At 44.2% G+C, this 14,074-nt stretch overlaps 1 protein-coding gene across 1 annotated transcript; it reads left to right on the plus strand.

The window, feature by feature from the left end:
• Nucleotides 1–1,043: 1,043 nt before the first annotated feature.
• Nucleotides 1,044–11,789, plus strand: RBM22 (RNA binding motif protein 22). Its single transcript, XM_007093398.2, has 11 exons — nucleotides 1,044–1,199; nucleotides 1,642–1,695; nucleotides 2,657–2,686; nucleotides 3,531–3,663; nucleotides 4,897–4,997; nucleotides 5,099–5,271; nucleotides 6,803–7,003; nucleotides 8,453–8,617; nucleotides 9,388–9,476; nucleotides 9,687–9,818; nucleotides 10,669–11,789. Exons 1-11 carry the CDS (start codon nucleotides 1,146–1,148, stop codon nucleotides 10,797–10,799), a joined length of 1,263 nt encoding a protein of 420 aa, XP_007093460.1. The 5' UTR covers nucleotides 1,044–1,145; the 3' UTR covers nucleotides 10,800–11,789.
• The last annotated feature ends 2,285 nt before the right edge of the window (nucleotides 11,790–14,074 follow it).

Consider the following 14,074-nt stretch of genomic DNA (forward strand, 5'->3'; position numbering starts at 1 on the left):
TGTACATAAGTTCAACCTGATTTTTTAAAAACTGTGGTGACTTAGGGGCGCCTGGGTGGCTCAGTTGGTTAAGCATCTGACTTCAGCTCAGGTCATGATCTCACAGCTTGTGGGTTCGAGCCCTGCATCGGGCTCTGTGCTGACAGCTTGGAGCCTGGAGCCTGCTTTGGATTCTGTGTCTTCTCTCCCTCTCTGCCCCTCCCCTGCTCGGGCTCTGTGTGTGTGTGTGTCTCTCTCTCAAAAATGAATAAACATTAAAAAAAAAACCAACTGTGGTGATTTGAACATAATAGGTATTTTAATGATACACTGTAAGTGTACAGAATGCTTGAATTCCTAAAATATTGGCAGTGCAGTAATGAGTTGTTCAAAAAACGATGTAACGATGCGTGTGTTGATCCATAAGACCCTTTAAGTTTCAAGAGGGAAAACACTACTATTGTCTTTGGATTTGTGGCTTCACCATTTATTAGCTACACTACCAGAAGAAGCAAGTTAATTACTCGCTCTAAGCCTCACTCTCCTTTTCTATAAAACAGGTACAATCACACTTGCCTAGAGGGTAGTGGTTTGCCAGATACAATAAGGATATCCAGCTAAATTTGACTTTCAGATAAACGAGTCATTATTTTAGTATAAATCTATTTGGGACATATTTATACTAAAATATGGTTTGTTGTATATCTGAAATTCAACTTTAGACGTTCTGTGTTTTTGCTTGTTAAAACAGGCAACTTTACAGAGTTTATTGTGAGAAATAAGACACTGGCACGTCAAGACGTTCGCCCAGCGTTTGGCATAATAAACGCTCCACGGAAGCTAACGCTGTTTGAATCCCATCCCCTCATTCCTTGCTTGTTCCTCTATTCCTTCGCTCAATTTTAAAATAAATCTATTGTATTTCGGCTCTTCTTCCTAAGCACGGACCAACTCAAAGAAAGGACCAAGGAAACCCACCAGGCCGCCCAATTGTTAAGCGAAGAAATTCCGGGCGACGTCATGACGCACGAGGCCCGCCCCCCAAGGGCGCCCAAGACGCATAAATAAGACGTCAACGGGCCGGGAACCAGCCTCGGGGCCTGACGGGATTGTGGCGGTCCTCTCTCCCAACTCGGAAGCCGCCACTGCCTCCAGACGCTCTCAAGATGGCGACTTCTCTGGGTTCCAACACCTACAACAGGCAGAACTGGGAGGATGCGGTGAGTATGCCTGCCGGAGGAGGACGGAGAGAGGCGGCGAAGCCGGGCCTCTTTGGGGCGGGCAGGGCCGTGGCTGTGGATCGGCCGAAGGAATTCCGGGAAGGAGCCAGCGCTGCGGCCTAGCTCGGCCAAAGCGGGAGGCTGGAGGGCGGCCCTCCTTCGGGCTTGGAGGGAGGGGGCTTAGCCAGGGTCCGGGACCTGACCCCTTCCTACCCCTGCCCTCTCCTCTCATTTCGAGCTGGTCTTTTTTTCCCGCCGCTTGCCGGAAGTGCAGACAGCGCCCCCTCCCGCGACCGGGCCCGTGCAGAACCTCGGGTTCCTGCCCTACCCTGTCCCCCACCCTCGCTCCTTGCCTCCCCTCCCTCCCCCTTCCCCACGAGTGTGGCTGAGATGGCAGGGTCTTCCGAGCCTGGCTTTCAACCGGATTTCCCACTTTCACCAGGACTTCCCCATTCTGTGCCAGACATGTCTTGGAGAAAACCCATATATTCGAATGGTGAGTAATCGCGTGTGAAACGAGAGTTCTTCAGGTTCTGTCATTGTTGTGTTACCTACACGCTGTCCGTGAAATGCTTCTCCTAGCCAAGCCAAAGCAATGATGCTCCTTTACTAACCCAAAACACAGGACTATTTGCAAAGGACTGTCATGCTTATTCTGTCTTTGGAACTCAGCGGCATTCCTGAGATCCAGGAGTCATAACAACAGCTAATATTTGTTGAGCATTTATCTAAGAGTGAGGTGTATTAACCAGGCAAATACGGTTTATGTTTTTTCGGTATGGCAAGCAAGGAGCAGAGCTTGGGTATAAATTCAGATAGGCTGACTCCAGGGACCTTAGCAAGGAAGGAGGAGAAACTTGGTGTCCTGATTCCTAATCCAATGCCTTTTGGCCACTGCACCTTGTAATCTGTTTAGTGTAAGGTAACCCCATCCTTATAAATAAGGGTAAAATCACCAGCAGTTAACATTTAATAATTAGAATAGGGCTGTGTTGTGATCCATCTCAGAGATCTTGATTGACTGTATACAGACTGTCTGCACAGGAGGGTTTAATAGGTGCCTCTGACTAAACTTTGTAAAATGGGGTAGCCATAGCTACGTCCTCCATGATTTGGGGACTGTGGACACTATTAGGAATTTTAGTTCTTAAGCGAGAACTTGGGAGCCAGAAGTGCGCGGAAGAGTTGTGGCAGTGGAAACATACATATTTACCCAGTATTAGATCCATAAGATTCTTAAGAGAGTATAATTCATAGCAGGTAGTTAGAATATATCTCTGTTATCCCCTGCCCGCCCCCCCCACCCCCCAAAAGAGGTGGTCCCCACATACACATACACACCTCATTAGGATGCCGGGGATCTGCAGACACATTTCTTAGATTGTATTTAGGGAAGGAGAAGACATCTAGTTTTTTTCTTTCTGTAACCTGCTGTTTTCTGTTTTTTTCTGTTTCAGACCAAAGAAAAGTATGGGAAGGAATGCAAAGTAAGCATGTCTGTTAAAGAGTAATGATTTGATTTGATTTTCCTTTTCTTTTCAATTTGCTGGGCTTTGAGCTTCTCCAGTAAAAGTCAATGCTTCACAGACTTTCGTGTATCATTTATGTACTCACTGACTGTTAGCTGTTTAGTGTGAGAGGTAAGAAAGTGAGGCCTTTAATGTAAAGGTTCTTAACCTGGCATCTGTGAATGGGCTTTGAACCCTCAGAGATGGTATACTGAGTGTTGTTGTCTGACCGTGCACATGAGGATTTAAATTTTTTTTTGACATTGATTTATATTTGAGAGACAGAGCACGAGCTGGGGAGGAGCAGAGAGAGAGGAAGACACAGAATCCGAAGTGGACTCCAGGCTCTGAGCTGTCAGCACAGAGCTTGAGACAGGGCTCAAACTCACGAACTATGAGATCATGACCTGAGCCGAGGTCAGATGCTTAACCGACTGAGCCACCCAGGAGCTTCCAAGTGAAGATTTTAGCAGAGGAGGAAGGTCATAGCTGTCATAAGATTCTTAAAGGAGTATATGGCATTCCCCACTGTCCCCCCAAAAGATTAAGGGTCATATGTTAATGATGGTTACCTCTAGTGTGGGGAGGACTTTGACTTTTGAGTATTTCATTTCTGTACTGTGTTAATTTTTTAACTCCTGGGGATGGGTGTGCTAAATGGAATCGAAATGTCAGATGGTGTTTAGACTACATGATTGCTAAGATCTCTTCTAAACCCTAGAGTCAAGGATCCTTTCTTTAAATCCCCTGTTGTTATTAAATCCCCTAGCTTGATTGGCCAGACCAGCATCAGGGCTCTTATTTTGTTTATTTTGTTTTCCAGATCTGTGCCAGGCCATTCACAGTATTTCGCTGGTGCCCCGGTGTCCGCATGCGTTTCAAGAAGACTGAAGTGTGCCAAACCTGCAGTAAATTGAAGAATGTCTGTCAGACCTGCCTCTTGGACCTAGAATATGGTATGTTTGCCCTAACAGATCTAAAACTATGCAGATGCAGGTGCCCTAGATGACAAATTAGTTGTTTTGTTTTCTACTTCTCACCCCATCTCCAGTTCTGACCCCCCTTTGGAGTGCCTTTTGTGCTCTGCTTCTCCTAGGAAGAGGAGAATCGTGCCAGGCCATCCTAGAGCCCTTCCGGACAAGGGGAGGAACTTAACTTAAGGAAAAGTTGGGAATTAATCAGGACTGGCCCAAGCCTCTCTGTACATCTGTGTAGCCAAAGTGAGGCAAAGGCATTGTTCCTATGGTAGATAATCTCTTTGCCTTGGGCTTCTTTCAAAATCCAAAGCTCTTTCCCACAATCCCTACCAGAAGCATAGGCTAATTGTGCTTTAGATTTCTGTGTTTTGGGGACTGATGTGCTATAACTGCTCCTATTTTAAAAGTAATTTGGGAGTGATTTTTTTTTTTTAACTACAAGTGACTTTTTGTTTATGAGAAAAGTACTTTTTCAGTAAGAGTTTCTACTATACAATAAAATAAAAGGGAAAATATAAGTTTATGTATGTTAAGAAAGTTAGCTGCTAATCAGAGTCCTGGTCATATATTGTTTAATATTATTTACTTACACGTTTGTTAAAAGAAGTGTTCTGGTTCTGGAATATAGTGACTCTTACTGACTATGACTATCCCAAGGATCTAGAACACCAGCCTAAAAATAACCTACTTTTTATGTTTATTTAAATAAATCCTATTCCAATAAAAGCTAGGTACTTCATTAATTACAGGTCAAATCTGACCATAACCAAAGTTTGTCATCTAAAAGATTTTCTTTTAAAACCTTCATTTCAAATATCATGACAGCTTAGGAATTTCGACAGTTGCATAGAATGCTCTTAGGTAGTTTTGGCCTGATGGTAATAAAGATTTCAAATAAAAATAAAGCCTCTGGGGACGTGTGGGTGGCTCAGTTGGTTGAGCATTGGACTCTTAATTTCAGCTCAGGTCATGGTCTCATGGTTCATGGGATTGAGCCCTGCATCAGGTTGGGATTTTCCCTTTCCCCTCTCTCTACTCCTCCTCCCCGCTCACTCTCTCTCTCAAAATCAATAAACATTAAAAAAATAATAAAGCCTCTGATACCTAGAAAGCTGGAGGAGAGAACAATGATGTTGTATTCTATGTGCATGTTCAATATGGATTTGTTTTAAAATGTATCTTGAGGTTTTTTCCTCCTTTCCTTTGTACCAGGCCTGCCCATCCAGGTTCGGGATGCAGGATTGTCTTTTAAGGATGATATGCCAAAGTCAGATGTCAACAAAGAATACTACACACAGAATATGGAGAGAGAGGTGTGCTGCCACTTTCTTGATGTAATTTTATATTTGGTAGAATCCTAGTGGATTGATACAGTCTGTGTAATTTACCTTTTGAACTTGTCGTCCCTCTGTAGATTTCCAACTCTGACGGAACACGGCCAGTTGGCATGTTGGGGAAAGCCACATCCACCAGTGACATGCTACTCAAACTAGCCCGGACCACACCCTACTACAAAAGGAATCGACCCCACATTTGCTCCTTCTGGGTAAAAGGAGAATGTAAGAGAGGAGAGGAGTGTCCATACAGGCAAGAGCTGAATTCCATTTTCATTATTTGCTTTTAGATAATTAGTCATCTAAGAAATGGGAGATGCTAGCTTAAACTATTTCTGCTTTAAAATCTACAAGTTTAGGGGCATCTGGGTGGTTCAGTCGGTTAAGCATCTGACTTCGGCTCAGGTCATGATCTCACAGTCTGTGGGTTTAAGCCCCATGTCGAGCTCTGTGCTGACAGCTCAGAACCTGGAGCCTGCTTTGGATTCTGTGTCTCCCTCTCTCTCTCTGCCCCTCCCCTGCTTGCACACACTCTCTGTCTCTCTCGAAAATAAATATTAAAAAAATTTGGGGCGCCTGGGTGGCTCAGTCGGTTGGGCAACTGACTTCACTCAGGTCATGATCTCACAGATTGTGAGTTCGAGCCCCATGTCAGGCTCTGTGCTGATATCTCAGAGCCTGGAGTCTGCTTCGGATTCTGTGTCTCCCTCTCTCTGCCCCTCTCCCACTCACGTTCTGTCTCCTTCAAAAATAAACATTAAAAAAAATTTTTTTTAATACATATTTTAAAAATGTAATTAAACAAGTTTATGCAATTAGTGTCATATATCTCATTTCTTAGGGCTATTAAATTTAGAAGAGCTTGATTAAATTGTTGTTTTTACTTGTAATGGGACTTTTACTCGTAACCAAGCCTTGGGAAACTAAGTTATTATGCCATATAATACGATGTTGACTCTAAAAGTTTCTGCCTGAGAAGTATGTCATGGTTTAAATCTCAGTGTGTAGTTGAAATCAAATGAAGGCCAGACCTCTAACAGGTATGTGAGTATGTTTCAGTCAAGACCGCCAAGCGTCTGGATCAGAAGTTCTTGATTGGGGGGGCGCCTGGGTGGCGCAGTCGGTTAAGCGTCCGACTTCAGCCAGGTCACGATCTCGCGGTCTGTGAGTTCGAGCCCCGCATCAGGCTCTGGGCTGATGGCTCGGAGCCTGGAGCCTGTTTCCGATTCTGTGTCTCCCTCTCTCTGCCCCTCCCCCGTTCATGCTCTGTCTCTCTCTGTCCCAAAAATAAATAAAAAACGTTGAAAAAAAAAAAAAAAAAAAAAAAAAAAAGAAGTTCTTGATTGGGTCTTGGTTAACCACACACCCACCAAAAAAAAAAAAAATTATCTATACTTTTTTCTGGGGCTGGTCCACAGCCTTAATGAGACTCTCCGTGGAATGCAGGACTTCAGGTTTGTTAAGAACCATTGCCCTAGAGAAGGGTAACCATGTTTTGATTACTTTTTGTTTTGAAGCAGAGTGTGCCAAAAGCATTTCTTTATAAGGAAAGTCTGTTACCGTAGATGGTCATTTAAATGGCTTTTAGGAGGCTGGCAAGTGTTTGTGTGATACAGTAAATCCTTTTGGTGTTAGCTTTGTTGTGATAATTATGTTTTGGTATGGCCATGGTTTCTAGTTCAGAAGGCATTTCAGGGTATATGTACGTAGCTACTATTGGGTGATAACCTGTAAATTCTTTTCCTTTGTTTTACCTTCATGTGTTGTTCTGTCTTGAACCATAGGCATGAGAAGCCAACAGATCCGGATGACCCCCTTGCTGATCAGAACATTAAAGACCGATATTATGGGATCAATGACCCTGTGGCAGATAAGCTTCTAAAGCGGGCTTCAACAATGCCTCGTCTGGACCCCCCAGAGGACAAGACTATCACCACGCTGTATGTTGGTGGTCTGGGCGATACCATTACTGAGACTGATCTAAGGTTTGTAGATAAAATTTTATGAGCTCTCTGCTTTTAACTGCCCTGAAATACTTTTTTGGGCAAAAACACAGGCAACAGGATAATTCTGTACAAAGTACATTTTTCTTTAGCCTCTCTATAGTTACGCTAATTAGTCATGCTGACAAGAATTTTTATAAACGTGTCCTTTCTCTTGCCAGAATAGTAATGTTCATCGGCAGTGCTTATAGTGCTTACCTGATCCTTCCACGTGATAATAATCACGAGATTCTATTTGACCTAATAGGCAAATAGAGTCTTTTAAATATGGCACATATCCAAGAATGATTAATTATGTCAAGGAGGGAGACGTTGGCAGTTATAAAACTCTCATGGTTTAAATTGTTGGCTTTTTAAAGAGATTTCTGTTTGCTATGTTTATATTATTCTTGGCTTGTATTTTGCTTGGCCAATGGGACATCTAGACAGATAGTGATGGAAATTACCCCTTCCAATTACCCACTTATCTCCTATAAGTGTATAACCTGCCCTTGGTAGCCTGTCTCCATTAAACCCGGTCTAAGTGAGCTAGACAGTCCCTACTGCTGGCCGACGCTTTCCCTGCTCCTCCCTTTTGTTTCATTGTTGTTGTTGTTATATAGCCTTAAAAAACTTTTTTAGAGGTGCCTGGGTGGCTCAGTCAGTTAAACGTCTGACTTTAGCTCGGGTCATGGTCTCGCGGTTCATGAGTTGGAGCCCCGCATTGGGCTCTGTGCTGACAGCTTGGAGCCTGGATCCTGCTTCGGATTCTGTGTCTCCCTCTCTCTCTGCCCCTCCCCCACTCACACTCTGTCTCTCTGTCTCTCAAAAATAAATGTTTAAAAAGATTAAAAAACGGGGCACCTGGGTAGCTCAGTCGGTTAAGCGTCTGACTTCGGCTCAGGTCATGATCTCACAGTTTGTGAGTTCGAGCCCTGCGTCGGGCTCTGTGCTGACAGCTCAGAGCCTGGAGCCTGCTTAGGATTCTGTGTCTCCCTGTCTCTCTCTCTCTGTCCCTCCCCTGCTCATGCTCTGTCTCTCTCTGTCTTTCAATAATAAATAAACATTTAAAGAAATTTTTTTTTTTTTTTTTAATTAAAAAACAAACTTTTTACAATGTTCTTGGCTCATGAGCTGCGGGGCTGAGTTTGCCAGCCCCTTATGGAGGGTTTAGGGTCCCTATGAAACCTGGATACTGGAGCCTCTATTCCTCCATGGAACAATCCCTGAGATGTTTGTAAACCTTTATTTACTCACTATTTTTCTTATACTCTCTCTCAGTAAGTAGTACCCACAGTAGGGCAGGGTACTGGGGGAATTACCTGCAGGTAGTTAGGCAGATGACCAGGGGGCCACCTGCCTTGTGTGTGAGTGAGTGCAAGAATGAATAATCCACTGCAACCTCCTGGGAGTGTCATTAACTCTCCTGTTTCTCTGCCTGTATCCCTTCAGAAATCACTTCTACCAGTTTGGGGAGATCCGGACGATCACCGTCGTACAGAGACAGCAGTGTGCGTTCATCCAGTTTGCCACGAGGCAGGCTGCAGAGGTGGCTGCGGAGAAGTCCTTTAATAAGTTGATTGTCAATGGCCGTAGACTCAACGTGAAATGGGGAAGGTGAGAATTGGGCTATTTTACGATGTCTTTATTGAGATTTTCAAGGAAGTGTTTCATTATCTGGGGGCTAGTATGCTTTTGGTGAGTGGGTTTAAGTCAATAGGACCGTTAAAAACAATGTTTCATTTCTCTGACACTTCTCTAACACTGTGGACATTGGGAGGATCCTGCTTTGGAAATTTATTCAGGGCTTTGCCGTTGTAATCTCCTTCGAAGGTTCTTACCTTTTGTGACCAGCTATTATAGGCCAAATATAACGTCAGGGCAAGAAAGATTGGATTTGAGAGTTTACAAATGCATTAGACCTAGTTTCTGCCCTCTAGGGGCTGGTTGTCCATGGAGAATAGCTAATTGAAGTTTGAAAGTGATGATTGCATAAGAGAGACTCAAGTGAAATACCCTGAAGGTTCAAAGGGAGAACATGTTTCCAGCTTGGAACCAGGAAGGAGCGACCCTTGTGGGTGCTTCCTGTGTGCTGATTAAGCACTGCGCCAAACACACATAGGTCGCTGCTTCTTGTCCTTAACAGCATTTCCAGCAGAGTTTGAATCCAGGTCTTTCTGGCTTTAAAACATTTGCTTCTGTCTACTCTGCACAGTGGCATTTAGGGGAAAAGAGTATTCTCTGAAAAGGAGGCAAGGAGCAAAGGAACTCTATTTGGAAACACGAGAAGCAGAGGTGTGAGAGAAGGTGGGACAGAGTGCTGACATTGTGTGTGTGTGTGTGTGTGTGTGTGTGTGTGTGTGTGTGTCTATCTGTCTGTCGCCCAGGTCCCAAGCAGCCAGAGGAAAAGAAAAAGAGAAGGATGGAACCACAGACTCTGGGATCAAGCTAGAGCCCGTTCCAGGACTGCCAGGAGGTGAGTGCAAACTTCCTGCCTACTGGGTAGCTTGCTGACGTCAAATGCTCACCCTGCCCTGCTGTTCCTCAGTGTCAGGAGAGACCCAGGCAGGTCTCTGGCTACTGTAGCAACTCTTTTCCCCCAGCAGGAGCCCCGGGCTTAAAGGAGGTAGAAACATCGTTGCACGGTCTTCTTCCCTTTGACTGTTGGCTGTTTTCTCTTCTCCAGCTCTTCCGCCTCCTCCTGCAGCCGAAGAAGAAGCCTCTGCCAACTACTTCAACCTACCCCCAAGTGGTCCTCCAGCCGTGGTGAACATAGCCCTGCCGCCACCCCCTGGTATTGCCCCGCCCCCACCCCCAGGTAACATCCATCTTCTTTCTTAGTAAATAGGTCTCATTTAGCCCAGGAAAATCTTTGTGAGAGTCCTGTCTCCACACCTCATTATCGTGGCTAAATCCTCTGAGTTTGCCCCGCAGAGGTTTGCAAGTAAACCTGATTTGTTAGGATCCCTGATCTTTCGTTTTTTTCCCTGGCCTGCCAAGGAGGAGAAGGTTGCCAGTTTTCTAAAGATCTGAGTGTGTATGATCAGAATGGGAGTTACTGGATTATAGTGATCTCTCATCAGTTTGTCCCCTGTTTGGCTCAAGTTACATTTGACTTTATCTTGGGGTGGCGGGGGCAGTAATAAGCAGTTCCAGGACCAGCACTTTGTGTAGCGCTGCTCTAGGAAATGTCAGTGGCGATCTGTACAGTGTAGGTAAGTCACAAATAGCCGGTTCTCCTGTGGCAGAGTTCCCATACTCTGTAACAAAGTCCTGGTTTCTGAACACCTTCCATTCTGGTATAAGGCATTGAGGTTGGTGGTGACAGAGTCTGGCATCAGCCTGGTTCCTTCCTCACTTCCCAAATCCTGATTGCATCCTGTCTGGTAGGCTTGGCGTGTTAGGCACCAAAGGCTCAGATGACATAGTACCAGATCCGTTTGGGTCCTGTGGAGTTTTCTTTTAACCTGGTCTTAGGGGAAAGCTTTCTAAAGCCGAGGAAGTACTACAGGTGGACATGCCTAAGCAAGTCTGTGAACTGACATTTTCTGAAGCCCCTTGTCAATTTGACTTACGGCTGGGTGGTTTTGACCTTAGAAAGATTCACAGGTTTGAAAGGTTGTCCAGGAAACGGCAAGCCTAACAGATTTGTCCTCTCCCATCTGCAGGTTTTGGGCCACACATGTTCCACCCAATGGGACCACCCCCTCCTTTCATGAGGGCTCCAGGACCAATCCACTATCCTTCTCAGGACCCTCAGAGGATGGGAGCTCATGCTGGGAAACACAGCAGTCCCTAGCACACTATCAGCACGCCAGGGCTTTACGGAAGAAAGGGCGTTTAAAAATCCCAGTAAATGAATCTTGGAATAAATATATTTTTTCCTTCCTTTGTAGTTTCCGTGGTAGCTGAATGTGTTCAGATGTGGGCAGTCGGAGAACGACAGCCATGCTTTCCTACACGTGTTCCAAGGATTGATGGACCTCAAATAAGCTGCCATTAACACATCTGGTTACTACTATAACATTGCTAATAAAACTCAATGCCTGTTCTCCTTACTTGTATGGCGAACAAGCGACTGGGTGAATTGGAATGTCTAACGGAGTTACCATCCCAATTATATGTTCATTTTGTATCTTTTTTGGGGGGGAAAAATTGACCTGCGGTAAGATCTTTTTGACCATTTTTATGTCCATTGGGTACTTTTCCTTTTTATCATCTGAGAAAAGATTACTAGTACTAATCATTGTAGTGGCATGAGTGTGATTTAACACTTCGGAGGTCACGTTCTCAAGGAGACAAGTAGAAGCCAGCACCCAGCACAGCCCAGATCCTTCCTTACCTCTCCTCTCCTCATTTATTACTAAAGGCATCTGGCGGCTAGTTTCACTTCTCTGCCCTGCTAAAGCAAGATGAAAACAAAAACCGCTTTTTAGTCCTATCAGTCGGATGGAAACACCGATGTGGAGCTCTGTGTTGTTGAAGAAATCTGGCGTCTGGGATGAAATGATTTTAAAGAGCTTCCCGTAAACCATGTGAACAAACTGTGAAGTGAAAGTGGCGGCGTGCGTCGGGCTGGAAGGCTGTGGCCCGCAGCTGGGACTGTCCTCTAGCATTCACCCTCGTGTGTCTTCAGCGTCTCTCTCCTCGTAGTCCCCTGCTGCTGGGCAGAGGACTCTGTTTGGTCTTAGAATGTTTGGATATAACTGAATTGTAGACGGCAAAAATAATTTGACGTTGTGTTGTGTGTTTTTGTTTTTAAAAAATTAAAACGGGTCAATTTTCCAAACGTTGTGCTTTGTCCTTTGGTAGCTCACCTTGAGGTCAGTAGCAGTTAGAATCAGATTATGTATAAATGTAAGTTTTTGGCTTTAGACTGTTCCGATTTTTACCTCTGTATCCATTCTAGGATGGGAAAACGGCCCAGGCCTTTTTCGCAAGTGCTTGTGGTTAGTTGTGAGGTTGGAGTAAGAGAATGCACAGAAGGCACTTGGCACGGAGCTGCCGGGAGGTGGTTGACAAATGGTAGCTTTCAAAAGTCACTGCCATATTATCCAAGTCACTTTAAAGAGAAACAAGCAAAAATCATCCGAAAGTCTATTTTTCCTGAAGCCAATTCCATGTCACTTGGGTAAACGATGTATTTCTGGGATGGACATAACCCATAGGACCCTTTTTTAACTTCTCTGGAGAAAATTGTTTTTTCCTCTAGAGAGCTTCCTCTGGGTTGCTTGCTTTTTTTTATTTTTATTTTTGTTTTTTAAAGATTTCAAAATTAATCTAGAAGGACTTAGAAGATTTGATTTAATTTCTCATAATACCAAATGTGAATCGGTGAGGGTACTTCCAAGTATTTTGACACCGTTTGGGGTAGGGTTTGTCTCTGTTTTGGGCCTACTTTTGAACCTGTAAAAGATTTTTAGCCAATTTGTGAATAAGATGTGGATTACGTGTAGTGTTTTAATAATGCCAAGTTTGATTATTTATATCTGTACATATATATGTATGTAAATATATGACTCCAATTGTATATTCTTTTCGAGAAGGAGGGGATTCTAAATTTTCTGCACTCTCTGGCTGTGGATATATTTTTTTTTGAAAAGCATAATATGCCAGCATAAGTTGAAGTGTAGAAGTGATGCTGTCTTTCTTGAGTAAATCAGAATTAAGAGCGATTGGATTTTGACAAAAACTCTTAGGTACTTAACCAACTCCGTTTCCTTTTCCTCCAGGGCACACAGCTGGGGGTGCACTTGGTGAAAAGTAACCTTTGCCATTCCCAGACCAGGTCTGTAAAAACATCTCACCCAATCCCATGAATTCTTTTCCCATCTGGCTAAAGACACAGGAGGAGGATCCCTCCTCTGGAGGGAGGAAGATGGCAGAGTCACAATGGAAGGAGCCTGGGTTCCTTATCACTGCTTTGAGGAGGAGAGCGTTATGATGGGGGGAATTTTTGTTACAGTAAAGTGTTGAGACCTGGGGATTTATCTGTTACAGCAGCTAGTGTTACTCGAGTAACAGAGCTGTAGTTGAATCTCACCACAAAAAAAGAAAAACCCCATTTTTGTTGATAACGACTGTTGATAAACAGACGGGAGCCAGATGCTCTGCATTCAGATCCTCACTTCAGCACCTCCCAGCTGTGTGCCCTTGGGCACATTACTTAACCTCTGTCTCCTGGTCATAATGCCTCCCCTCCCAACCCTTCTCGTTGCCTGTGGTATTTTGGGCTGCTCCCCTCATGGAGGAGGCTCAGAAGGCACTGCATCATGACAACTAAATTAAGGCAGTGACTGCCCATGGGGCAAAGAGTGATGTGACAGATGTTTTAGACAAGTCAGCGAGCCACCACTGTAACCTGAAATAAATGGAAATAGAAGAGTCAAGGATGACACCCCCCCCCCCCCGCCAGGTCCCTGGGTTGGTCAGATGGGTGGAAGGGTGCCTTTTCCTGACCGAGAATGATGGTTAGGGGAGGACAGTGAGGTTGGGATGTAGGGGTAGGAAAATGAGTCCAATGTGGGGGGTTGGTAAGTTTAACTGGAAGACCTATGGAACTTCCCAGCCCAAAGGGAATCGGAGCTAAAGAAAGACCCCAAGATTTGGGAGTTGGCAATGAAGTAGCATTTGAAGCTCTGTGTGTGGAGTGAAATCCTGCAGGATAGGGATATAGAACACTAGTTCTTAAACTTCAGTATTTAAGTTCCTGCACTGGGTCTACACAAGTTGGTGAGGCAAAGACCACCCTCCAAGAAACACTAATATGAGATGAAATGGTTTTCTAAGATTAGAAGAAGCTACCCTCCTCAGAGATCCTGAAGTCTTTGTATTCTCCCTAACATTTTATTATAAAAATTTTCTAACATACAGAAAGGTTGAATTTTACAGTGAGCAGTCACATATCTACTAACCAGATCTACAATTAACATTTGGCCATATTTGCTTCAACACATACCTGTCTATTCCTCCATCAATCTGTTTTTTATGCATTTCAGAGTAGAGTGAAAACAGCATACTTCACCTTGAAGCACTTAAGCATTTATATAATGAACTTGAGTTCAATATTTGTAG

This window comes from Panthera tigris, chromosome A1 (assembly GCF_018350195.1).
Source record: "Panthera tigris isolate Pti1 chromosome A1, P.tigris_Pti1_mat1.1, whole genome shotgun sequence".
NCBI classification, from domain to species: domain Eukaryota; kingdom Metazoa; phylum Chordata; class Mammalia; order Carnivora; family Felidae; genus Panthera; species Panthera tigris.

Bases quoted from the DNA above. Each gene is read 5' to 3' on its own strand.
- RBM22 (XM_007093398.2), top strand. From the start codon at position 1,146: ATGGCGACTTCTCTGGGTTCCAACACCTACAACAGGCAGAACTGGGAG. The intron at 3,664-4,896 runs GTATGTTTGCCC...CCTTTGTACCAG, and splicing joins CCTCTTGGACCTAGAATATG to GCCTGCCCATCCAGGTTCGG. The intron at 9,477-9,686 runs GTGAGTGCAAAC...TCTCTTCTCCAG, and splicing joins CGTTCCAGGACTGCCAGGAG to CTCTTCCGCCTCCTCCTGCA.